Here is a 27921-nt window from a genome sequence, read left to right on the forward strand (position 1 = left end):
AAACTATTCTCCCTGAATAATTTTTGTGATTTGAGTAAGGTTACTTTTTAGCAAACAAAAATATTTATAACTGCTTTGTTTGGATGTTAACAGACTTTTGTTTTAGGATACCATCTACTTATAAAAAGAAGAAATGTGTGGCATTCAAAGGAAGCCCTCATTTAATTTCTAACACAAGTAAAAGCATGACAAGGTAAACCACAAATGAAGCTCTTGCTTTAATTTTTGAAATCTGGCAAAATATCTTTAAATTTAGAAGATACCTAAAATATAGGAGACTTACTTAAAAACTACAGATATCAAAAAACCGCTAATAGATTCTACTTCTGAATCCTTTAAAATGGTAAGTTCAAGAATATCTGGACTAATATTACTGTTATATGAAATACATGGAAACATGAACACATCTCAGGGAGCTAAAGTACTATAGCAATGCTGTACTATGTCTGTCTTCCACAAGAGCAGTAAAACAGAGAGGAAGATTAATGGAGGATATGTACAAAAATATTTCAGAAAGATACATGTGAATTCTATACAGTAAGAGACTGAAGTTGTTAGTTTATCCTGCTACATTCATTAATTCCTTTCACTGTCCACAGATTGACTGCCATTCAAGGGGTACGTTATCTACAGAACATTAAGAGAAATAGGAGGCTATGCTGCAGCTTCCTGGACTTATGGCAGATGTATATTTGGTCTTGGATACAACCCTCTTTTTTTTTTTTTGGTACTGGGGATCAAACTTGTGATTGAACTTGTGACCTTGCGCTTGCAAGGCAGGCGGGGGAACCACTGAGCTAAATTCCTGGCCTTGGATACAACCTTCTGTAAGACAGATACAGTTCTGTAAGAATAACCTGGAACAGGGCAGCAGGTATAAATAGTACCTACAGTGGACAACCACTGCTCAGTGGTGAATGAATCAGGTCGTCATTTCTTTCTATAGGTTAGCAGTCAATTCTCTAAGGACCAAAAAGCTCTAGATCAATTACTACTTTTCGAAATGGAAGAATAGATGGATGGAGATAAAACAAATTATAAATATGGAGATCCTGGTATGGATTTCTTAATGTCAGGCTATAAACAGTAGGAGGTAGATTTAGACAACAGTCTCATTTAAATATGATTTCTAGGAAAAAAATTCAGAGTTTTCAACTAATGCAAGTACACAGCAAAGAGTTTACTCATAAAAAAACCAAAGCACATGGTTCCCTTCTATTGCCACCAATCATAAATTTAGAAGCCACTCTCTCCTTCCTAGATTACTCTAATGGTCCTCTTGGTCATTCCTTGCTTCTTCTTTCCACAAACTACCTTTTCTCCTTCACTACACAGGCTATCCCTTTTCTCTTCCATTAGTATATTTTTTAAAAGGGAAAAATTTATTCACAAAACCTTTGAATTAATACTTGGCGATTTTCGTTAATTTTGTTTGCAGAAACAAATTTCTGTCATTTTTACATGGATAATTACGCTGCATTTACAAGATCACACTCTTTTTTCATACAACTATAATCATAATACTTTAGGTAAGAGCCCGTGTCATGATAGTCTCCATTAACATTAACTTTACTGGCCGCATACTTCATTGGGGATATAATACTTCCTATTGTTGGAATTTAGTACTTTGTAGTTTTTAGTATTTTATATATAATATGTTTAATGTATTCGATATGTATTTTTCCTTTATCTTCTCTGCATCATTAAATTGATGATGTTGGACAAGCTAATCTCTAAACTCTTTCCATTTTAAATTTCTAAAAGTGTAATATTCTCTACAGTTAATTAAGCTTTGCAAACACCAATGAGTTTATAAGGTAGACAGAATGCTAGAATAAATGCTGAAATGTCTTAATTTATTTTTAAAAACAGGAGAGTCTAGGTTTTCACACTTAAGCACAATCCATAAGAGGGTTTGTAACTCTGCTCTCAGGATTATCTTGAAAAAATTTCAGAATCATTGAGGGGTTAAGGTTGAACCTTTTATTCCAATGTTTCTCAAAGTCTCATGTACATAAAGGTGATCTAAAACATTGTTTAAAAAGTAGACTTTTGGTCCCTTCCCTACATTCTGATTTAATGTGACTAAATTGGTCTAGAAATATGCATTTAAAAACTATTCTCAGTTAATTTTTGTCACACAATGAACAATACTGCATTATTCTTTAATTTACCTGACCATTCTAGTAGATAAACTGAGAATATAATTAACTGGGTTTGATACATAAGACCTACGTTTTAAAATAAAATTTAAAAAGATTAGAACTTACAAAACTCTGCATAGTATAATTCTGGGCTGGGGATGTACCTCAGTGGTGGACTGTTTTCCTAGCATGTACAAGGCCCTAAGTTCAATCACTAACATTGCTAAAAAACAAAAAGCATAAAATAGAACAACTAAAAAATAAAGAACTTCGTATAGACTAATTATTTAATATTTTTTCTTCAAGTTAATAGCTTTTTAGTATAATCTACAAAATGAAGAATTTAACATTAACATCTTCACTGATAGATTCAGATCTTTCTAAAAAGAATATTCATAAATTTGACAAATCTTAAGTCAAAGTGCTTTTCTAAGAGAAATCAAGTTAAAGTATGTAAACTTTGACACTCAAATTTTAAGTATCCTATATCCAAAAAGCTTGGGATCAAAGTTTGGATTTTTTTTCTTCAGATTTTGGAATATCTGCATATACGTGAGATATCTGTTTCATGTATAACTTATGTGTATAGAGCAAAGGCAATTTTATATAGTATCTCAAAATAATTTTGTGCATAAAACAAAATTTTATGTTGTGGAATTTGCTACCTATAGCATCATGTTTTCACTTGCAATTTTGCATTTTGGATTAGAAATGCTTGACCTGTACACCACTTAAGTGTGCGAGATGAGAAATCTAAAGGCAAGCTGACTGGATCAAAAATGCATTATTTAGAAAAGTTTGCCTTACAACTAAATGGGGACTCTGTATCTTTAAGAAAAAAAAAAGAAAAAGTGAAATCTACATTCTTCCTGTATATCCTTTAAAAAAAGAAAGAACTCTGAAATGTGCTTATCTTTCATAAACCTCAAGAATGTTTACATGATGTTTAAGAGAACCTCCTTTTTAAGAGATTAAACATAAGAGCTTATTTCTTATGGTAGTGGGGGGGGGACACTGGTGATCCATGCCAGCTAGTGAAAAGTCTCACCTTAGCAATGGATTCTTTCTCCAAATGAGCTCGAGATCCACACGCAATAGCCATTTGATCCTGAAGAGAAAAAAAGCAATAAAATAGTTCTTTAAAATTTAAGTAGCATTTATAACTATATTTCCAGTGCAAATATCTTATTTTTAGAAATATGTAAAAAAGTGAAAATACTAAATTTAGAATATGCATAGCTTTGAGAAGCCAAATCATACTGCAGGAAACTGAATTTAACTTGAACAAGGCTAAATGTAACAGGTATGTGTTCTTTAAAATTCATATCTTTACATGTGCCTTCTGATTAAAACACTGTATTATTACTGCTATTATTATTACTGAGAAAAATTAGTGGTGTCAACAAGCAAAGTGTCACCGCTAAATGGTATACACCTTAGAAATCCAAGGCTAACAATTAAAATATACTGCAAAAAATAAAAATTCAAAAAGATGAGTGGACACAAAATGAATATATGTATGATACTTCAGCATGTACAAACAATCCGAAGATACACTGAAGGAAAAGACAACATTTATAACATCAACGAAAAATAATTATCTAAAAATCAACTTTATAAGAAATGTGGTAATATCTAAACAAACATGTAAATGCTACAAGGCAAACAAAAGAATCCAATAGACAGAAAGATATACCATGATTATGGATGAGAGAAAATGATAACAGCATTCAAAAGTCAGTTTTCCTTAAATTAATCTGTGAATTTAAGGCTATACCCATAAAAATAACAAAATGATTTTTCATTGAACTAGACAAGCTGATTTTATGGTTATTAATGAGAAAGAAACCACAAAGAAAAAAGCCAGGAGAAACATTCTCAATTAAACATTTACCAAGAGCAATGTGAATAAAACTCAGCAGTTTGTACATTGTACTTGCATATTCTCTATAGAAAACATTTATCAAAATTATAATTATTTACATAATTTGACCCATCAATAACAATATTCTTCCTATAAATATAAGTATATGCTTATGTATAAAATGACTGTCATGCAGAGTTAATATTTCAGTATTAAATGCATGTCTATCCAAAGGGATGGGCTATGAAGCTGTGAAAGAATGAGGAAGTACTTTTGTGTAAAAATATGCTTTAATTTCCAAGATAATGTTACTAAATGGAAGAACTCCATATATGCATATCATATTATAATTTGCCATTTCTGAGACTGTATATACACATTTACCTGCAAAAGAAATGGATGACACTAGTCACTTCTGACAATAACTGAGGCGGAACACGTTTCATTATGTGTCTTCTTATACTACTTCAATTCTGAGCAATTCACAGAAATAAATAAAATTGGAAAATGTTCCTGATACAGAAATGGGCAAGTATGTAAATTTACATATATATGACAAAACTTTAACCACTTAAAGTTTACCCTGAGCATCACTCAGGCAGCACACTTGTTTACATGCTAATCCAAGCACCACTCGGGTAGGTGTTATTTCAACCAGTCAAATCTTGTACTGAGTAAATTTGAGAAAATCGTCCCTTTTATATTTCCTGTTATATTGTCTTATGAAAATTTATGAAAAAATATGCAGTTTTTGGTCATCCTGTATTCAAATAATTACACTGGTAAGTGGTTTTAAAGAAACTCATGTATTATCTCATGACTTAGAAGCAGTCATTGTGTGACAACATCATCTTGGATATTTGTTTTTGCTCTGTATTTAAAAACACCAAAGCTGAAATTTACTTATGTATATCATGCTCTTTTTCATTTAAAAATATTCCCATGTGACGGCTCCTGGCACAGAGGAGGCTTCCAGGTCTGCATGCCACAGCTCCCAGCACAGAGGAGGCTTCCAGGTCAGCGTGCTGCAGCTACCAGCACAGAGGTGAGCCAAGCGGGCGCCAGCACCACCACCCCCTACCCACCATCGAAATGAGAAGACATAAACAAACCTCAGAACCAAACTACCAGATCACCTACAGCAACCCCAAAGGGAAACAAGATGGATCACTCTGATACTCAACCACCTGGACTCCCTGAACTAGCAACGAAAAAGGATCTGGAAAAAATGAAATCAGAAATAATTTCTCACATAACAGCAGAGTTTGTGGCCACAGTGCAAGACATGATTAATAAATCTACAGAGGACAGAGATAAAAAAATTGAGGAGCTGAGGAACATGATGGAATCCCAACACAGGAAACACACTGAACCCATAAAACAGATGTAAACAGCTTTTGAGATTAAAAACTCCATTGAAAGTCTATGCAACAGAATGAGCCAATGTGAAGACAGAATTTCAGATACAGAAGATAAGATTGCAGTTAGAGAACAGGAAAAGAAAAATTTCTTTAAAATTGCAAGGGACCACAAGAAATCAATCTAGCAGCTGCTAGATGATGGAAAGAAGAATAACAAAAGACTGACTGGAGTCAATGAAGAAACTCATAGACTGAAAGTTAAAGGGTGGAAAACAATACTCAATGTGGCAGGAACTCGAAAAAAAAGCAGGAGTAGCTATCCTCTTCGCAGATCAAGTGGATTTCAAACCAACACTGATTAAGAAAGAAAAAGAAGGACACTACATCCTTGTAAAGGGAACAATCCAACAGGAAGAGAGAACAATCATAAATATCTATGCACCAAACACTAGTGCACTAAAACAAATACTAACGGACATGAAAAATCAAATAAGCACTAATACAACAGTAGTGGGGGACCTCAATACCCCACTGTCATAAATAGGTAGATCAACTAGACAGAAAATAAGCAACAAAATACTAGAACTCAATCAAATTCTTGAACAAATGAACTTAACAGATATTTACAGTGTTTCACCCTACAAAATCAGAATACATATTCTTTTCAGCTGCACACGGGTCGTTCTCCAAAATAGACCACATACTCACGCAAAGAACATATTTAGGTAAGTGCAAAGGAATTGAAGTTATCCACTATATATTATCATACCATGGTGCGATGAAATTGGAGATCAATAGCCAAAGAAACCAAAAAAACTTCATAAACACATGGAAACTGAGTAACACTCTGCTGGATAACCAATGAGTCACAGAGGAAATTAAAGAAGAAATCAGACAGTTCCTTCAATTAAATGACAATGACAATACAACATATCGGAATCTATAGGACACAATGAAAGCAGTCCTATGAGGGAAATTCATAGCAGTGAATACTCACATTAGGAAAACAGAGCGAGCCCAATTAAACAACCTGATGCTGAACCTCAAGCTTCTAGAAAAAGGAGAGCAGGACAAACCCAAAGCCCATAGGAAGGGGGAAATTATAAAGATTAGGGCAGAAATCAGTACATTGGAGATTAAGAAAATAATACAAAAAAAATCAATGAAGCCTACAGTTGGTTCTTCGAAAGAATAAACAAAATTGACAAACTATTAGCCAACCTTATCAGAGAAAGGAAAGAAAAGGCCCAAATCCATGCAATTAGGAATGAAAAGGGTGAAATTACAACAGACCCAGCAGAAATCCAGAGGATCATCAATACCTACGTCCAGAACCTATATGCCAATAAGATGGAAAACATAGAAGAAATGGACAGATTCCTAGACACATATGAATTACCAAAGTTGGACGAAGAAGACCAAAATTCTAAACAACCCAATATCAATCAATGAAATTCAAAATATAATTAAAAACTTACCAACTAAGAAAAGCCTAGGTCCTGATGGCTTCATTGCTGAATTCTACAAGACATTTAGAGAGGAACGACTCCCACTACTGTTTAAACTCTTCAATGAAACTGAAAGGGAATCAATACTCTTGAATTCATTCCTGGAACCAAGCATCACCTTGATTCCCAAAGCAGAGAAAGAACCAACCAAAAAAGAGAACTACAGGCCAATCTCACTATTGAACATAGATGCAAAAATCCTTACTAAGATACTGGCAAATAGAATGCAGATCATAGGAGAATACATATCTAAAATAAACCAAATTTGTATGTCTTCTTATCTAGAATGTAGGAACAGGGAGAAAGACAAATTCTTTTTCTCTTTTTAATTTTATTGGTACATTTTAGGTATACAGTATAATGACATTCATCATTAGAAATTTGCACCTTTACGTAATCTTTCTTGGTTCTTATTTTTTCCCCATTCCCCTGCCCTCCTTTCAACTCCTCCATCCCTCCCTATTTGCACAGACTTTGTTTCCATTTTTTAATTTTCTCATACTAATTACATTCCTTTCTTTCCTTTCCCTTACCACTACCACTTCCCCTTCCACTTTACCCCTTTTCTTCCTGTTTCACATTATCTGTTATACCTTTCAGTCCTTATTTACACTTTCAGTTTCTCAAACTAGAGAAACTATTCAGTATTTATATTTGTGGGTCCTGTTTATTTCACTTAAGAGTATGGCCTAAATATACACCCATTTAGCTATAATTGTCTCTAATTTCTCATTTTTGATGGCTGAGTAGTACTCTTTTATTTTATTAAAACCCATATTTTCTCTTTTTTATTTCTTTGGTACCAGGGATAAAACTCGGGCCCTTGCGTTTGTGCAGCAGGTGGCAAAACCACTGAGCTAAATCCCCGGCAACCACATTTTCTTTATCCAGTCTCAAGTTGATGAGCAATTGGGCTGCTTCCAAGTTTTAGCTATTACAAATTGTGCTGCTGTGAACATGGGTGCACGTATATCACTGTGGTGTGATTCTTTTAGTTCCTTGGGGAAGATACCCAGCAGGGGAATAGCTGGATCAAATGGGACTTCCAGTACTAGTTCTTTGAGGTATACTGATTTCCACAGTGGTTGCACCAGTCTACATTCCCACCAGCAGTGGAGCAGACTTTGGGTATCATTTACGACTATATGTTTTTAATGTAACATAGAGGTTTCCCTGAAGCATACGGGCCAGGGATGTAGCTCAGTAGTGCCGTACCTGCCGGGCAAGTGCAAGATTCTGAGTTTGATCCCCAGTTCCAGGAAAAAAAAAAAAGACATGACACACAGTAGTTGTTTCACAAATACATATTGAGCACCACTATAGGCATCAGATATGAAGTTGTAAGGACTCTCGCCTAGAGAAGCTGCCTTTGTGGGACAGAGAACTGATTAATTTAGACAGTGCTCACTCAAATAATGTTGTATCACTCGGGATGAACAATTCCAGTTTTCTAAATAGGACTATAGCTCAGAACCACAAATTTAATCTTTTCAGATATAAGTGATTCTAAACTCTTTCTTGTTCATTATTTTCTTTTGACAATCATGGGCTCTTGAATTTCTAAAATTTTCTGTGGTTAGCACAAATTAGTTTTCAAAAAAATTTACTTTTGGGTCAGGGATTTAGCTCAGTGGTTTCACTACCTGCTGCACAAGCTCGAGGACCCAAGTTTGATCCCTGGTACCAAAAAAAAAAAAGTTACTTTTGTTTTTTGTATTTTTATTGGTTACACAGATCAGTGGGTTTCTTTTGGGCAGGTCTGTACACACACCTAACATTTGATCACTTTCACTCTCATGCCCCACTCTCCCCCTACTTTCACATTTTTTGGGGTTCAACATATATAATGTGTTTTGCTCACATTCGTCCCCTCATTAACTGCCCTGACATCCCTCCATACCCTTCCTCTTGTCTAACAATAATCTCCCTTCTACTTTTCATTCTTTTTAGAGTCCACATATTGGGGAGTGAATTAAAGTTGTTAAGATCAAGGTTTCAATGTTCTACAACAGAGGTGCCCTATAGGTCAAATTCAACCTGCTGCTTAGTTTTGAATGGGAAATATATGATTTGTAAAGTCTAAAATGTTTGCTCTATGGCCATGTACAGAAAGTTTTGCTGTTCCTTGTTCTAGGCAATCTCCCCCTCAGAACCAGGTTTGCACATATTAAACCATTACTGGGACAGGCAGTTACCATCCTGAGCCACCTTTTTCAATGACTTTGGAAGCACAGCCTGTGGTATGCTGACACAGAGTCATCTGAAAGTTTTGTTATATAGTCTTCCTTTATTTGCTTATTTTCAGTATAGTACTTAGGAATGAACCCAGGCTCTTCACACTGAGCCAAGGGCCCCCATTCTAAATTTTGAGACAGGATTCATTAACTTGCTAAATCGCCCAGGTTGGGCTGGAACTTGCAGTCCTCTTGCCTCAGCCTCCCAGAATGCTGGAATTATAGGCAAGTGCCACTATGCCTTGTCTCTTTTTGTTTTTAAGCCCTTTTATTTTTGCATTCTTCCTTATTTGATTTTTACAAAGATCTCAGCAAAAATGCTTGTGTAACTGTCTGGTCTATAAAACAAATGATTTTAAAGTTGAGAGTCTCTTTTATATGCTTGGGCATTTACCCACATGCTGAGAAGGTAAAACAAACATTTCAGTCTCTCACTTACCCAGATGTTCCATTAAAACAAAAAAAGAGAAGCACAAACTATTACGTTCGAGGAATGACTACACCAAGCATAGATATATGAAACCTTGGTGTACCAAAACCAGTTGACCACACTGAAAACAAAAGAACATTCAGGGTTATTAGTAAGCAAGTACTCCAGGATGAGCTGTGTATGCATGTGCTTACTAGCTGCTTCCTGTAGTTAATATAATTTTACATCATATCTTTTTCATACTCATGACCAGTAGACACTGGTGGCCTGAAAAGCTAAACTTATCAGGAGTCTGTCTAAATGAGAATTCCTTGAGGAATTACTCTGATTATGAAGTACAGACTTTTTGTCATCTGTTTGACTGTTCAGGGATTTTGTACTTGATCTTGGCCAAAAGGCCGAGAGGCGATATTAAGGGATTTTGTATTCTATCTGTAGTAGTTAAACCACAAAGTGACCATGGTTGACTTTGCTTAGGAAAATTACTGTATTACTGTAACTAAGCACATTTTTATTAGAAGAGGTAGAACAATCACCGGCAAGGAGGAAAGCTTTGTATATTAAAAAAATGATACAGGGATACATAATACAAATTAAGTATTTAGCACTAAAATGTAAATGCTCCCTCGTTTATTTGTGTCACATAATGCTCTACTAAGTTATGTGCAGTTAGTTTTAGAACTTTAAAAGAACATTTATCACCGGGGGCTATTTAGCTCAGTGGTTTCGCTGCTTGCTGCGCAAGCACAAGGACCCGAGTTCAATCCCTGGTACAAACAAAAACAAAAACAACAACAACAACAACAACAACAACAAAAATAAAAGAACAGCTATCTTCAGAGAAGGAAGTATAGCAGACTTTTCTAAATTGACCTTATAATAATTAGACCAGAACATGTGACCTGACTACTCTAAGAGGAAATGCATGTGAGAGGAAGTGGTACATTTTTCTTTGTTGCAACAAAGAATAAAATCAGCTGAGAGAATAGAAAATAATAGAAGTCACTGAAAAATGTACTGGAGAAATTAACCCATGAAAACAGTAATACACAAGACAGGGAAGTTAACTACTGCCATCTAGTGAAGCAGTTATATAGTTATAATACTACACTATTGAAACCTGTACTTTTTCATTATTTACAGAGCTATTTTTCTTACTTCCAGTCACTATTTCTTCAGGGCTTAGGGGAATATACGTTAGGATGCTTATCAAGTGTGTGGCTTAAGTGAACTGAGACGGGAATGGCAATTGATATAAAGTAAATTGTTAAAGGAGATAAACAGTGACATCTATATTTATGAACAAAACAAAAACAAACACACAAACCACCACCATAAAGATAACATGACAAGGTTTAATGGTAACATACATGAGAAAGCTGGCAACATGAATCAATAATGTACTATATATAGTAAACAAATCCTCACAAACTGAAGCCTCTTCATCAGAAAATTGCCAGGATAAGAAAGAGAAAAATGTTACATTTAAAAACTCAAAAGAACTATTCCTAGCCTAGTGAAGACATTCAGAAAGCAGCTTTGATGAACAGAAGGCCTGTCAAAGAAGTAGAATGTTTTGTGTAGAACCATTGTCTAGAGGTGTGGCTTAGTAGTTCAGTGTGTGCCTATCACATACAAGGCCCCGAGTTGATCCCCAGTCAGACAGATAGAGCCACCTAATGAGGTGATGAAAAGAAGATAGATAGCATATAACATAAATGGACGTTTATAACTGAGTGGAGACAGAATGAGTTGCTTGGTTGTCATTAGAGATATTCAAATATGTAAACAGAGACTGGAAGATCACTTGGTTGTTAGGAAGTTTCCAATACTGAAAGATTAACTGAGTTATTGAGGTGAACGTCAAGTGCCTGCAAACTGTGTATCACCAAACTGCCAATTGCCAAATATGATTGGCTGCTTGTTTAACTAAGGTTTTGCTGAACACAACCAGTGGTTAGATCAGTAGATTTAAGGTCTGTCTACTTTTCTGCTATAATTGCAGAGTAGCTGACAGAGAGACCATATAACCTAATTGTTCAAAATATTTATTTCACTGCCCTTTATAGGAAGTTTGCTGATATTTGAACTAAATGATGAAAAAAATTCCCAACAAACATATGGATGTTAGTTTCACAGTACACCTTCTAAGCACAATTGCTCATAAGCTTTGTTAGAATGAGTAGACAAGGGTCCCAAGTTAAAAATATTTTTCACAGGGTTGATCTACATATTATGAATTTTGTAACTTTACCTACCATTTATTGCCCCTTCCACCCCCAATATGTTATTATGTAGTCCAGTGGCAGTAAACCTATGGCATGCATGTTAATTTGCTTTTCTTTTAAAGCAAAAGATGTTTATGTATGAGTAGTTTTTCCTAAACTAGAACCTCAACATTCAGGTTTAATTGCAGTGTTGGCACTTTGTGATAAGTGGGTTTTGGGTTGCAATTTGGGCACTCAGTCTCTAAAAGGTTTGCCATCACTATATACAGATAAAACTTAATTGAGGGCTGGGGATTTAGCTTAGTGGCACCGTGCCTGCCTTGCAAGCGCAAGGTCCTGAGTTCAATTCCTGGTAACAAAAAAACAAAAAATAAAAAAACTTCATTGAATCCAAATGAATTCAAGTGTTGTGATACTCAAAGTAATTAGGTATACTGTAAGGTATTTAGTGAGATTCTGTCTCAAAATAAATGTAAAAGGGTTTTAAAAGGGTTGGGGATTTAGCTCAGTAGTAGAGCACTTACACAGCAGGTGTGAGACTCAGCACCACAAGACAGAAAGGAAAGAAAGAAAAAAAGAAAGAAAGAAAGACAGACAGAAAGAAGAAAAAAGGAAGGAAGGAAGGAAGGGGGAAGGGATTCACAAGAGGAAGGTTCAGATTTGAGTTTTTTTTTCCTGTTTATTATTTGGTTTAGTCTTCAACTGAGGCTAAATTATTTTCTTTGCCTACCATACAAAGACAGAGTCAGCTGCTAAAAATTTTGAAACCTTCTGCCTTGCTCCCCTACCTAGAGGCATAACAAAAGAGAAACAGTTATCAAATCTCTGTGCTTCCTTTGAGAACCACAGAATCAAATCCAGTTACTTCACCAATTAGATTTTTCTGTAGCCTATCATGATCTGCTACATGACAGGTGGAAGAAACACTTTCTAAAGTGAGAGTGAATTGTAATGCATAAAGTAATCATTTCAAATATGGTTCACAGCAATTCTGTACAAGAAAACTTTGAGTGGTGATAGAAATGCCATGAAGTAAGGTACCAGCCACACATATTTGAAATGGGCAACTAAAATTTTATTCAATTTAAGTAGCCATAAGCAGCTACTGGCTACTGTTTGAATAGTACAGGTAAGATGGATATTTTTTTTTTTGGTACTGGGGATCGAACTCTGGACCCTGCACTTGTGAGGCAGGCTGTGGCACCACTGAGTTAAAGCTCCAGCCCTAAAGGGATATTTTTATAGCTAGTTCTTTCAATAGCTATATTAGTTAATTCAACTAGTATTTTAAAAACCCACACTTGCTACACATAAAATGAAGTGGGAGTAGATGATGGTGTGAGGAAAAACATAATTTTTCAAATAAATATTAAATAATTAAATATTTCTAGGAAGATAGGTTATTTTTGCATTATATTTCCTGTTTATTTGTTTCTACTATGTTTTTTGCTAATAGGGATTATTTTAATAATTATATATAATATTTGGTTCTAAGCTATGTCTATTTCATTTGGACAGTTCTATTTATTGGTCTTCTTTTGGCCCTCAATTTGTTGCTTAATTTTTGTGCATTGTGTTTTGGTTAAAACACAGTTTATCTGTGATGCTGCATTCTTATTTTCATTAAGTATTATTTCTTTAGTCAAAACACATATAATTCTGATTAACATGGGCAGCTCTCCTACAGTGTAGGTGAATTCTCCTTCAGATATTTCTACTTTTTGTGACACCTGTTTTTCTCCTCTCCATTAAATTTTTTTCCCTTCACAGAACTGGGGATTGAACCCAGGGAGTGCTGAGCTACATTCCCAGTCCATTTTATTTTATTTTATTTTTAGACAGTGCCTTGCTAAGTTGCCCATGCTAGCTTTGAACTTGCAATCCTCCTACCTCAGTCCCTTGAGGATCTGGGATCACAGGTATGCACCACTATGCCAGGCTGAATTAGAATTTCAAGGCCTGAGTATTGTGTGGGTAGGAGGCCTGTAGGGAGGGAAATCTAGAACCCTTTATGGCTTTGCTGGGCCACTATGGTTCCTTCATGTTGTAAAATTTTGTCCTACATAAGGAGACATTCCACTCGGGAATAGATCTAACCATTTGGATCTGTAATCCCAACTTGGGTTGAAGCTCTGAAAATGGCAAGCTCTAGCAATTTTTCTTGCTTCTGGTAAGATCCTGGCATTTTGTTTATGATAGGTATGTATATTGTTTGATCTACCATGGGTGCTTATTCATTTTTTCAGTTTTATTCTTTGTGGACTGGGTAGCATTTTGTAAAAATCTCAGGATTTGGTAAATTTACCTTCTCTAAAAGGCATTTGAAAAGTAAGAATAGACATCAGATTTTTCTTTCTTCAACTCCATTTTTTAAAGTTATGGCCTTAAGATGCACTTCTTTGTGATTTTATCTTTGTTTGCTTCATTGGAACAAGATTCTTGGATCCAGTTTCATTTTACCTTTTCACCAAGAAGTTTCAAGTTACGCATTTAAATAAAAGCTGACCTATACTTTTAAATAAAAATACTTCACTAAATATGCACCATAAATACTAAAACACTGGTAGAAGTTAGGCAACTCAAGAGAGAGATACAGTCATAACATTAAATAAGTAATTGTCCAGTCAATCTCAGAAAATTAGCAAATGTTTATAACAAAATGACTAGTTCTGCTAGACTGTAACATCTATATAGGAATCTTATACCAAAACATCTGTTTTTTAAGATTATAAGTAAATTCTTTTAAAATTTTACCTTTGTATTCTGGATTGAATATCATTAATGATAATAAAACAATATTCTTACACTTACAGGCCAAGGTTGTAGATCATTTAGTCCCTTTTCTAATTTTTCAACATCTGGAAACTTTGTAGCTCCATCAGCATCTGCCATAAGGATCTTTCTTCCTCGAGAACTAAATACACCCTGTATTAAAAAATTTCAAGTAAAAGAAAGTTTCTTAAAATTATCATTAAATTCAGTGACATTTCAGTTAGTTCTGCTTTAGTTAAAACATCTAAGAGTAAAATCTTAGGTATAAAATGGCAGGAGGAGGCTGGAGTTCACCACTACCATTGATAAGATAGTCCCAAATGTATCTATTGCCTGTCTCATTATTTTAAAAATTTGTGAGGTCATACTAATACCTTGGAAAATATCAAGATAACAAAATACATTTGGTTAACTGAAAGATATTTTGCATCACTAAGAATAAAAAAGCATGTACGATATTTGTGTATCATGGTGCTTAAAAAGACATCAGAGGCAATTCAGAGTAATGTATATAAGACTGAACAAAAACAATAACAGATTTGCTGTGAAATGCATCATATGGTTACAGTTTTTTAGTATTCTTCATTATGGGACCCAGAGTATTTTAAATTAAAATTTTTTTTTTGAAGCAGTGTCTTGTTATGTGTCCTTCAGGTTGGCCTTGAATTCAGTGATCCTCCTGCCTCAGTCTCCTGAATGTTGGGACAACACACATGCATTACTATACCCAGCTTAAATTAACTGGTGAATACAGCAAATGAAATGTCCTCCTAAATTTTACTTTGACAACACTTCACGTAATGTGACTGTAGATAAGGTACATCTAAATGTAGATAGAAGTTTGATCGTTTATTCTGACATAACAGGGTCACTAATTAGTATCTGTGATTTTTTTATCATACCCATTAGAATGTGTATAAAAAGAAATTAAAATTTCATTACATTTAATATCTGAACAACATAATGAAGTTTTAGAAACTAGAAAACATAAAATGTATAAAACTTGAAGCTACCTATTTGAAATGGAAAAAAACCTCACAATAAAAAATATTTCAATGTCACATAAGGGCGAACAGTCACTGCTGTGCCTTTAGTAGTGTTCCTCCTCTGCAAAGCTTCCTGTGCTCCCACTTCTGTGAAGAGAACACCTAATCCTCCTGGAACACTGTTAAGAATTTATCTCCTGTGAAGTCTGTGCTTCTCCCATCAGAGGGTAGTGACAACACCAGACATACACTTCTCCTAGACTGAGGATTTAAAACACTGTATGAGAATTGTCTATCTCATCACTCAATAGTGATATTCTTTTTTTTTTTTGGTACCAGGGATCGAACAATAGTGATATTCTTAAGGATAGGATGGTTACATAAAATACAATATGAGCTGAATAAATAAATAATATGGGGAGATTTAAAGCCTACCATGATATATTTCATCAATCCCATTTCTTGCCTACCTCTTTTTTTTTCTGAACCCAGGGCCTCGAATACGCTAAGCAGAAGCTCTACTACGTTCCAGTTCCCTCTCCTCTTCTTTGTTTTAGAAGTAGGGACTGGACACAGGGCTTCATTCTCAGCCTTCCTTGGACGTTAGGGTGGCCCTGTGACACTGGTTCTGGCTCATGAGATGCAAGTAAAAGTTATCTGGGTAAGACTCTTCTAAGGGGACAAACTGGCGGGTATGCATCTTTTCCCACTTCCTGCTTGGAATGTGGATGTAATGGTCAGCACTCCAGGAATCACCTGTGTGCATGAGGAAGATGGAATGAAAAGGCAGGAGCCTGGATTTCTGAGGACACTGTAGAGTTGTTAATTAAGTCCATGACCTTCTACCACTAGGCTACTTTTTATGGGGGAAAATAAACCTCTAAGTTATTTAAGGCACTATTATTCAGGCTTTCTTTCATATTTATTGATTTTTTGATCTTTCATACCTGATACACCTTACCTGAAAGTAACTGTTTCCGACTTGGAACTTCTTAGCACTTCATCTGTACCTCTTTCCTAAGTATAATCATCTTTTTCATGTATGCACATGGCCTATCTTTCCTACTAAACTGCTCATTTCATCAGGCTAGATTCACATAGGATTCACCTTGTTCACGCTAGCATGCTCAATATAGTGCCATAGGTAAGCTTAACAGAAGCATTTTGTTAATGCTAAAAGCCATCATATAATATTTGGTAACTACATTAAAGACACATAGAAGTAGATGATAAATTTTAAACTTGAAGACATGACATTTCGACTTGAATAAGAAAAATACAGTTATTACTAAAAAGATGTTGTTGCTAACTTGAAATGATGGAATTCAGCTACCCAGCTATATAATATATGTGTACTATAGTCTGGAAAAAAGGTTATTTATATTTTGCATTTTAGATACAAAATTGAAAATATATATTACCATCCTAATAGCACCACCTTTTCCACGATTCTTCATCAGTGTAAGCACTCGTACTTTGTCACTTCCATATTTCTGGCAATATTTAAAAGCTACCTGTCAAATTACATAAAAGTCAGAATAAAATTAACTTGAAAAATGACATATGTCTAAGGTGACAGATAAAGCAATTATCCAGATTTGATTATTACATACAATATTCATGTACTGAAATGCCACACTGTATCTTATCAATAAATACAATTACTATGTTTCAAAAATGTATATTAATTTAAAAAGAAAAAGGTTAAAAAAATCAATCTGGACATTTAAAGGGTGTTTTTCATTCTGGCTTTAACACTGTTATTCTGGGATAGCCCTTCTTGTGAGCTGATTACACATGCTAGGGTTGTAGAATTCCTGGTGCCAAGGTACAAGAGTGACTCAATAGTCACGCAGGTCATAATTCAATTTCCTGCAGAGGAACTACCAGAATAGAGAATGTCTTTTCTCTTTCTAGACCTCCTACCTAACCGACTGAGCTGCTAGAAAAAAACAAAAGCCATATGCTAATTGCCTGGTACAAACTTGGGATCAGGTCCTCCACACTGTTCTGTGACTTGTTTTGGTCAGCAGCCAATCTCATGTTGCAGAGAGGCTTTCTGTACCCTGGGTCATTTCTCCCAAATCTTTCCACTCAAATTCCTCTCTCTCAGCAAATAACCATACCATAACTTGTTCTTCTCTTCAAAATCTTCCATGTCTTCTTTTCTACTGGCTTCTTGGCCTCAGAATTGCTAAAGCCTTCAGTACCCTAAATACCTTTTGTATTACTACTACTATATTGCTACTGCTATAAGCAACTACCATTACTCTGACTTACAATTGAAGTCATGGGCTGTGGCTGTAGCTCAGTGGTACAGCACTTACTTAGCATGCATGAACCCCTGGGTTCGATGCTTAGCATTTATCCCCTTTTCTAATAAGGGAATTGGTTCATGGAAACCCTATTCAAACATCCATGATTACCTACTGCTTTATTAGTATTACACATGAATTCTTTATCATGTTATATGAGACCCTCGGAAATGCGGCTTTCACATAACTCTCTGGACCTCAGCTCATGTTGTCCCATTAACACTTTATTCATCAGTAGTATTTTAGATTTCCAGAACACACCATGCTCTTATACTTCTAGGCCTTTACCTAGCACATACCGCTCCACTTGCCCACCTGTCAGACCCACTTAGATTCAACTCAAACACCAGTTTTTTTGTGGCTTCCATGCCCATCCTTACCTTCCCCAGGGAAAGTATAATCCTAACATTACAATAACACAATTTTTGCTCTGAAACCATTTTCCCATTTGACTAATACCATATAACAGACCTTCCTCAGTAGGGTGTGACCTACTTAGTAAGATTATCCCTCAGTAATCCAGGACACCCCTGCCCTACCACCAGGGTACCAAAATCTGAGGACGTTAAAAAGTCCCTTATATAACAAGGGTAGTGACTGTACAGAAACTGCACATATCTTCCCATATACTTTAAATCACTTGTGATATCTAATACGGTATAAATGCTATGAAAATAGTTATATTAAATTGTTCAGGGGGAAAAATGCCTCTGCGCATGGTCAGAACTGATGTGATTTTTTTTTTTGGTAGTAGGGATGGAATTCAGGGCCTGTGTACATACTGGGGACTTTTAAAAAAGTATTTTTGACTAGTGGTTGGTTGAATCCATAGATGCAGAACCCACAGACATGAAGGACTAACTGTATATGCAGTGCTGGGCACAAAATCAGGAATTGTCCACTCTTGGTGAGCAATGCAACAGCTATGGTCCTTTGTACGAAATTGTAGTGTAGCTTCACAGCAGACAGTTAGCTAGCAACCTGTTAATCAATACTCCCTTCTTCCTAGTGCTTAGGGCCCCAGTCTTGCATGGCAATGATGTGCAGCCTCAGGGGATGAATCATGATTGGTGTAAATCCTCTTTACCAAGTACTTTCTCAGCCTACCTTGCAGGCCTGGTTAAGACAGGTCTCCAAGTTCTGGCTCATAAACTCAGGTGAGGGCTTCTAGTAAAGATTTTTTCTCCTAGTTTAAAAGGAGAGAGGCATATAGAAATGATTCTATTTTTTTTTTTTTTTGGTGTTGGAGATCAAACCTGGGACCTTGCGCTTGGTAGGCACTGGAATCACTGAGCTAAATACCCGGCAATTTTTTTTTTCTTGGTACCAGGGATCGAACTTGGGACCTTGTGCTTGCGAGGCAGGCAGCGGAACCACTGCACTAAATCCCTGGCCCTTAGAAATGATTCTTAAAGTCCTAGCTATTTCTTACTGCTTCAGGATACATGATATTTGGAGCTGTGCATAAAAACTGAAAAGGTATTCACCTGGTAAACTGACAGTTTCAATGATGAACTGATTCTGGAATCAACTATGCCCAGACTTTCTGGCATATGAGGTAATAAAATGCTTTTATTACCTAAGTATTCTCCATTAGACAGTTCCTAACTGATGAAAATATCAAACACGTTATGCTCAAATTGCTTATACACATCTCTGGAGTTAGATACAAACTTCTTTAAGACATAAAGCAGCCTTACATCTTTGTATTCAAGCAGTAGTGGCTTATGCTGACAGCTAAAGAAATATCTCTTCAAAGAACATTTATTCCCATCTCATGTAGATGTTTACTCTGGAATGGCACAAAGCTTGCTGTTCATTACAAGTCCCCAAGACCAGGAAGACAAAGTCAGTGTGAAAGTAGCACAATGAGTGAATCATAAGAAACTTTAACTGAGCTAGGATGAAAGGTTCCCTCTAAAGAGTATACGGTCTCTAATTCTGAAGAAAGCTAATACTGTTGAAGCCACATCTGTTTGGATTACATGCACATTGAAGATTTACACGGTGCCCTGTAGAACATTACAGCACCTGTCACTCACCCACCACTCAGGAACTTGGTTCACAGAGTGCTTACTCTTCCTTCTGTATATTTAAGGGTCTAATAAATGTCCCTACACCACTGCAATATTCTCTTGCACTGTATTCTGTACTAAGTTTTAACTCCTTAACCTAAAACTTCTCAAGAAGTATATCTTACATTTTCCTCATGCCCCACAGGGTGCAGGACACTAAAGGGTAGTCAATGAATACTCAACTTAGGGGAAATTAGTTCTTTTTAAAAATAAAAACTACTCCTAAATATGGTTTTAAGTTTTCAGTTTCTTCCAATCTTGGGAGCTGTGGAGATAACAGCTAACACTCCCTCCCTCATTGTCCTGAGGAGCTGGACATCGCTGCCCTTCCAGGAGTGCAGCTGGCCACACATATGCCAAGTGCAGCCAAGAAAAGTACCCTTCAGGACAAGCTGTTTTTCCTCGGTGGGGCTGGGGCTGGTTCTGCACTCAGCAGCAAGACCTCATGTGTCTTTCCTAGGACACTTCCTTCACGTAGTTATAAACTGTAGAGGTAGTTTGTGCTCGTAATTTCATGCTGTATTCTCTGTTCAAAAAAGCAGGACTTAACTCTTTCTACAACAGGCCCTGGCAATGCTCTCTGGTCTCTATGCCTTTGTCTGTTTTCAATTGGAAATACTATCCCCTGCATTTCTAGTCTTAATTTTTTCAGAAGTCACTTACCTTTCTCTCAGATTCTTTACAGCATTTTATCTTTAGGGCTTGTCACATGACTGCCCTGAGGCTTCTCACTTAGACTCGAAAGTTCCTAGGCTTGTATGGCTTGTGTTGTGACTAGCAGTATTTACACAGCTGGTATTTAACAAAAATCACTAGCTGATAATCAAGTGAATGGGTACTTCTCTGTACATTTATTTTAATGTCCACTAGACTGCTATTTAAGAAGACTATTAAGAGTATCATAAATCAATTTTCTATTACAGAAACATGAATGGCACAGAAGGAAATCTGAGGTACATTAAAATACAAGCATTTAAATTTATCAGGGACACTGACACTGGTGAGATGTAATGAATGTACTACCATCAAGATGAATCCAGGAGGGCCTGGGACTAGGAATGTAGTTGGCAGAGGGGATCTGGTATCTCCCATGGGTAAGCCTAGAGGGGGCATGCTGAAGGCCATACCTGATACCCAGGGGCAGGTATGAGGGTAGCTTCCTACTTATATGACTGCCTTAGAATCTACAAGGTAAGGGGGGTAAGAAAGAAAGGACTTTTGCTTGGGAAGAAAGGAAGCATAATTTGATGGCAAGATGGGCTCCCTGGAGGCCACAGTGACTACTGTTGGGTACAGTCTCTCTCTGTTCAGTGATTTTCAAAGCCTCCCTGGGCCATACAGAGCAAGTGGAACAGTAGTGGTATTTTCTAGCTTTCCATAAATTAAAATCTCTTTTTCCTACTACCTACACAGCAACAATGGACAGTATTATGCACAGCTTTACGGTCCTCTGGCAAGTGAAAGTAAGACTTCACACACACTAAATTATTTCATATTTTCTACCTACTGGCAATTCTAAAAGCACATGTATTTACCTTTGAAGTCTGGTCTTTACTGCCATCGTCAACTACTATCACCTCATACGTGAATGTAGGATCATGTTTCTGTGAGAAGCAAAAATAAAATACCATAATTTGGTACGGCTGCCATCAGGCATTTTAATAAAATTATAGGTAATCTGAGAAACAGTTGTTTTAGTGTTGATATTTAAAAACATGAATATAAATATTAGCATACAAATCACATAAAATAAAAAGGCTAAGAACAGAAAGGAGAGACACTGGGTAGAAGCAGAGAGGACATACTGACCTCCCCACTCTTCCCCTTGTCCACCCTGTGCCCTGGTGGAAGAAGGCAAGTACTTGTGGTGCTCAGGTGCACTGGGCAGAGCAAACAAGAGCATGAGAAAAAAGCCTATGAGGACTGAAGTCCGGGACAGCAGATCCCAGCCTGGCTGCACTTACCTCACCCTTATGACTTTGGGCTCCTTAACTTTTTTGGCCCGTTTCCTAGTTCAGGTGGCTGATGTTTCACAAATAAGGGCTCACTTCTACTTTTTTTACATTTAATTTTTAAATAGGTAATATATTGCCCTGTCTCAATGTATCTTCTCTTTATATAAAACCCCAAAAGTAAATCAAGACAATTTTTTTTACCAAGAATAAACAAAAAACCCAAAACCAGCCATAAAGCTCACTTAGTTCTCAGCCTCTCCTTGGAGACTCTAAAGGCAACAGATGCTACAAAAGGGGTGTGTGTTACTTTCCATTTGTGCCGGAAAAGGAAAATACAGAGATGCACTGTCACTCAATTTTAAATACATCATCAGGCAAGAGAGGACAAAGGTGGGTGGGGGGTAGAGAAATGCCAGCTTCCTGATTTGTCCCAGGTCCCCCACCTGCCTCTGCAGGTGCTGTGCTTAGCAGGAAGCTAAGACAAGCAATAGCTCAGGGATCAGGGTCCCAGTACTACCTCTTACACTGCATCTAGTTTGGGGTCCACAGTTTGTGACCTGGACTAGTTTTAACTTGAGACATTATACTGAAAGAGAAAGCATAATATATACCTGTCTCTTCTCTAAGTAGTCCAGGGCTTCATCCATCATCACAGGCACTTAAGAGAAAAAAAAATATTAAAAATCTCTTTTTAAAAATGAGCTACCAAACTCCATCTACAATTGGAACAAGTCCAGTGGTCTAACAATTGCCTCAGGGACATTCCCTCACAGCCCTTATCTGGGAGATCCACCTCCTGTTGACATCTTACTGCTTCTCTAGAACACTCAGTCCCACAACCTCGGATGCTGTTCCCCTCTCCTGAACTGCAGTTAACAGCTACACGCTCACCATATAGCCCGTTATCTTCAAAGCCAGTGAAATCAAGCACTTTAAATGTTCTTTTTTTCTAAACTATCCCTTTTCAAAAAATCAAACAGAGCTTACACCGTTCTTCTTCATTGTATGAAGGCACAACAACAGAAAGCTGTTTCGTAGGTGAGTCCCATATACTGGGCAAAGTTTCCTTCTGGCCTTTGGCATTTACAAAGAACTTCTCTTCTTCATGTCGGTGAAGTGGGGACATTTTTGTAGCAGTGATGAATGCAACAATGGAAATCTAAAAGTGGACATGTAAAAGTAATTATGGTATGCTGATCTTTTAAAAATATATTTGTTATGTTACAGAATGTATCATTTGCAAGACTTTTTTTTCTTTTGGTGGAATACTCATTCTGTTTTTGGTTCATTAACAATGGTCCGGACATGATTCCAAAATTAGATGAGAGTTGGTCTCCTAACTAATCCTTATGAACTTATGATTGTACTTTTTTCCATTAGTAAGGCACTAACGCTTTGGGAGCCCTATGTGTTTTCTCAACTGTCATTCCTCAGGCTGCTGTCATCCTGGATCTAACAAGGAACAGTCACTATCAGAAGTCCAGTCTACTCTCAGATGCCGTGAAACTCCAATTCCCAGTGTGCATGTGTGTGCACACCCACACAGTGAGGTCTCATCCCTGAGAGCCTTTATGTGACACAGAAAGCAAGTGCATGTTGCAGCTGGAAAGTAGAGGGCAAGGGCAGACTTCCTATGCACCAGAGAGATGCAGCGTACCAAAGGAAGATTCCTCACCCCCCACGATAGAGAAGAGTAATGTTTAACAACATGAAGTACAACAATGAAATACAGTACAGTGAATGCTTAAAATAAAAATTATGGATAAAGACACATTGTCATTAATCCCCCTAAAAATACCCCCACTTCAAACACAATTATCCCATGGCTCCTGCCACTTTTTGAAGCAGTTCCAGAAGTCTTTTGTGTGTCTTTTTATGTCTTAATATTCTGAATTGATTCAAAATGTTTACAGAATTTCTGTCATACAAAAGCATATGGTGTCTCATCTACCTTATTCACTGTTTGACTTCTGGCTCTTTTCCAAAATCAAATTTACCATGAAAGATAAAGGTTTTCAATCTATTCAGGACTCTAAGGCAGCCAAGAGGGTGAAAATAAAGACACTCATGAAAGAGGACTTCCCAAACTGCTTCGGAATGGCAAGAACGACGAAATGTGTTGAAAGTGTTGGGGAGAATTTTGAGGGGGATTAATGGCCCTATCTTTCACTGTAATAAATTTTTAAAATTTAAAGTCACCATATTTTTCTATCACACCTCACATATTTTGATACCTCAAATATGAATTTGGAATACAGTACTGCCTGAAGTACAAAATTTGTAGGCTCCCTTCCACATGCACTGGGGAGCTAGCTTTGGAAATAAACTATTCTTTGTGACAATATTCCTACTGGTACACTTTGTTTCAATACAGTCAACCTACAAAGTTTTGGAATTCTACTCATTTGTTCTTTGATGACCATTTATAGTATTCCATTGGGCACATAAGGAAATAACATGTTTCTGATTACTATGAGCAAAGGGTCAGCAACCTAACTAGTGGTTAAGAGTTTCTGCTTCACACCCTACTATATAGATTGTGGTTTCCAATTCAATTTCCAACTGAATTCCAACTACCAGCTCTCTTACGTGGTTGTTTGATTCAGATGTGGGGAAGGAAATGTAGAATGGCAGAGGAACAAATCAGACCAGAAAGTGAAGACAATCAATGATTATGAGGGCTATGCAAAAAGAACAAAGCAGCTTGAAGGGGCATCCACTGCCCTGCAGCAAGGATTTCACCATCAAAAAGAATGGATATTGCAATGGATTGAAACACAGGAGAAAACTTTAAATTATGAATCCATGATACTAAAAAGATAGCTCACTTTTTAAAAATGCTTGGGAACTATCTCAAAACTTTTTAAACTTGCCTTTTATATTTGAAAGGTAAAGGATTTCAGGGTAACTGAATAGCTGAGGATTAGATTTTTTTCATTATAAAATTCTGCGCAATAAATGAAGGAATGACATAATTAAGACTATCCCACTTTACAACCCAGTGAAATAGAACATTTAGGTAATGATCGTCAATGACTGCTGAAACCATCAGGCTGAAGACAAGGTTTCTGTGGGTCAGCTGTCAACAGCAGAAACAACCTGCCATTCTGTGTCTCTGATAAACAAAGAAGTAGTAAGCATTATTCACACACTTTTCTTGATTAAACTAACATACATTTAATCAAGTCTTTAGATCCCAAATACCAGGTTACAGGAAACTTGTGGGATAGAGTAAGATTTTAAAAGACAGTAAAGGATTGCAAACAGTGAAATCCATATTGTGAGAAATTCTACAGGATATCACCTTTCCTAAAGGTAAGGAAAATTCAAAAAAGGAAGAGAATTTCTCAAGACATACTAGTGAAAGGCAATGTGTGGCACCTGCTGAATCCTGACTGGAACAAACCAGTCATTTCCATTGAGACATACATGAGACAACTGAGGACACTGGAAATGACAGAGTATGTGAAATCACAGAATACTGGTGGAACTTAAAAATCTGCAATCACTTATTGCAATAACATTTTCAACAGTCCTTATCTTACAGGAATGTATGTTGAGTATTTACAAGTGAAATATTATGTTTTGGGTTTGTTTTAAAATAATTCAGAAATGAGGTAAGGAGGGGAGGGATTATGAACAGAGAGGATGAATATGAAATAAGAAGATGGTTTGTTCTTTTAAAAATTTGTTCCTCTGGCCTTTAAAAAGGCTAACTTGCTGGGTGTAGTGACACATTCCTGTAATCCCAGCACTCTGGAAGGCTGAGGCAGGAGGATCTCAAGTTCAAACCCAGTCTTGGCAACTTAGTGAGACACTGTCTCAGAATAAAAAATAAAAAGGGGGCTGAAGATAGGCTTAGTGTGAAGGCCCTGGATTAAATCCCCACTATTTTCCCCCCTCCCTACAGAAGGCTAAATTCCATTAACTGTATTTGAATACAGGAGGAGCTCTTTTCTCCAGCCTATCCCTTCAGCAGCAAAATCAAGCAAAAGTGTAACATTTATGTCACAGTGCTGTTTCAATGATCAAATGAGACAATTACTACTCAACATCCAATACAGTATCTAATATATAGTACCAGAAGTAATCAACAGACAGTAGCTCCTCCTGGGCCTACTAGCATAGGCTTGTAATACCAGCTTGTAATACATAGGAAGCTGGGGCAGGAGGCTCACAAGTTTAAAGCTAGCACGGGCAACTTAGCAAGACTGTCTCAAAATTAAAAAAAAAAAAACCCACTGAGTATGTAGCTTAGAGGAATGCTTGCCTAGTACATAGGAGGCCCTTTTTCAATTCCCAAAACCACAAAAAGTAGCTCTTATTATCACACGTTTAAATCTGTGCAACAGACTCAAAGTAAGGTAGCCTCAACCTGGGGTTGTGTCACATTCTGTCCTCCCAAAACCTTAAGACACACTAGTAAGGGCACGTATCACCAGAGAAGTAAGAATGCATTGGATTTTCTGTATCTAGTGTTCCTAAGATATAAATCTACAAACTCTTTGAGGAAGGTGGAACAGTGGCCTGCCTTCCTGGCAAAGCTGTTTTGGGCAAGTAATCTGAATGCCAAGGAAGCTAAAATCCTCTCCAATTAGTAACTGGCTTATTCCAAAGTATGTGGCAGAGTTCATTTGGCAAATTTTCTATCAAAAGAGTAATGGCAAAGAAAATCTGAATTTCAATTCTGTTCTCCTGTAGCTTCTAAGAGGGGCAGTAAACTTAAAAGTGCTTAATTCTGGGACACGAAGACCCCTCTACAGAAGGTAACTAGACGAGGCTTGGAGCTACCTCTCTTGCTCACGCCGTGTCCTCGGGGGGGTCTTCTTGATCCTTTCATCTGTTCCCATCTGTAACACCTGGCTGGCACCCTTCCGGGGACTCAGACCCTCGGGGAGCGGGGACAGAACCGCAGGGAACGAGGCCCGGGAGGGCCCTGCAGAGAGGAGGCCGGGTGGGGTGGCCCGGTACCCGGGACGAGGGACGCGGAATGAGAAGCTGGCTGTCCCAAGGCTCTGGACACACCGGAGATAAGGTTCCCTGAGAAAAACTACCAAAGACACGAGGTGAAACTCTAGGGGAGGAAACCCTGCAGTTGAGAATTGGGGAGATGCACGGGGAAAAAACACGTCTCAGAGCCAGCAGCGCAGAGGAGCGCACGCAGGAGAGCCGCAGTCTCCAGAACCTGAGTCCAGGCCGTGCCCGTCCCCAACCCGGTCCTCACCAGTACGAGGGCTGCGGCCACCAGCACCGCACCGAGCCCCGCGAGCTGCAGCAGGAGCGCTGCCATCCTCCATGCCCGTCCACCGCCACCCGACCTATCCCGTGCCTACACACACACGGAAGCGCGCCACCAGCCCCGCCTTCCGCTGCCAGAGAGGCCGCGGCGGCCGCGCGCCCGCCGTCCACAGCGCCCCCGAGCGGCGAGGCGAGGAACACGCAGGACGGTGTTGGGAGCTCGGCAGGTAAGAGGGAGAGGCGGCGCTGGGTACCAGATCCCGCAAGAAAAACGCAAGCGACCACTTCAGCCTCAGATGAACAGCTACTAATTCTCAATTGTCTTACTGAGATATAACTAGCATACCATACAATTTACTTAAAGGGTAAATTTGCTCCACCACGTTAATTAAAAAGTGTTTCTTCCAGTAGTGTGTATTGAACCTGACGCCTTGGCACTAAGCTGCACCCCCAACCCTCTTTAAGTTTAAACTTTGAAACAAGGGCTTGAGCTTTCAATCCTCCTGCCTCCCAGAATGCTTGGATTACAGGCATGCTAATGCATCACATTTATTATTTTAAGTGTATCATACAGTAGCATTCATTACCTTGACAATGTTGTGCAAATCATCACACTGTCAAACCTCCCTCGATCCCACCGCAACCGTGGTAACACTACTAACACGTACTATTTGGAGCATGCTGCTATTATAAAAATTAGTTTGTATGACATTCAAATTTAGTCGGGTGTCCTGCGTTTGTTCTGGCAGCCCTGCCTGCGAGGGAGGGGTAGCTGGGTCACAGCAGTTTACAACACAGCTGCTCCTTTGGA

General features: G+C 37.5%; 1 protein-coding gene across 3 annotated transcripts in view; it reads right to left on the minus strand.

The window, feature by feature from the left end:
• The window catches only part of Alg5 (ALG5 dolichyl-phosphate beta-glucosyltransferase), a 49895-nt gene that overhangs the window by 21722 nt on the left and 252 nt on the right, over positions 1–27921 (minus strand). For 2 of the 3 annotated variants that reach the window (XM_004854718.4, XM_004854715.4), the window contains exons 1-7: positions 27097–27256; positions 22860–23031; positions 22484–22530; positions 21453–21521; positions 16949–17041; positions 14581–14694; positions 3193–3252 (exon numbers count right to left, since the gene is read on the minus strand). In XM_004854718.4, the coding sequence (XP_004854775.1) occupies positions 3193–3252; positions 14581–14694; positions 16949–17041; positions 21453–21521; positions 22484–22530; positions 22860–23031; positions 27097–27162 (621 nt within the window). In that variant the 5' untranslated portion in view covers positions 27163–27256. Of the gene's footprint in view, positions 1–3192; positions 3253–14580; positions 14695–16948; positions 17042–21452; positions 21522–22483; positions 22531–22859; positions 23032–27096; positions 27257–27921 lie in introns of those variants that run through there. The other variant, XM_004854716.4, reaches the window with a different exon arrangement.

Source organism: Heterocephalus glaber, unplaced genomic scaffold, assembly GCF_053883595.1.
Source record: "Heterocephalus glaber isolate CG9 unplaced genomic scaffold, H.glaber_assembly_v1.0 deba00001720, whole genome shotgun sequence".
NCBI classification, from domain to species: Eukaryota; Metazoa; Chordata; class Mammalia; order Rodentia; family Bathyergidae; genus Heterocephalus; species Heterocephalus glaber.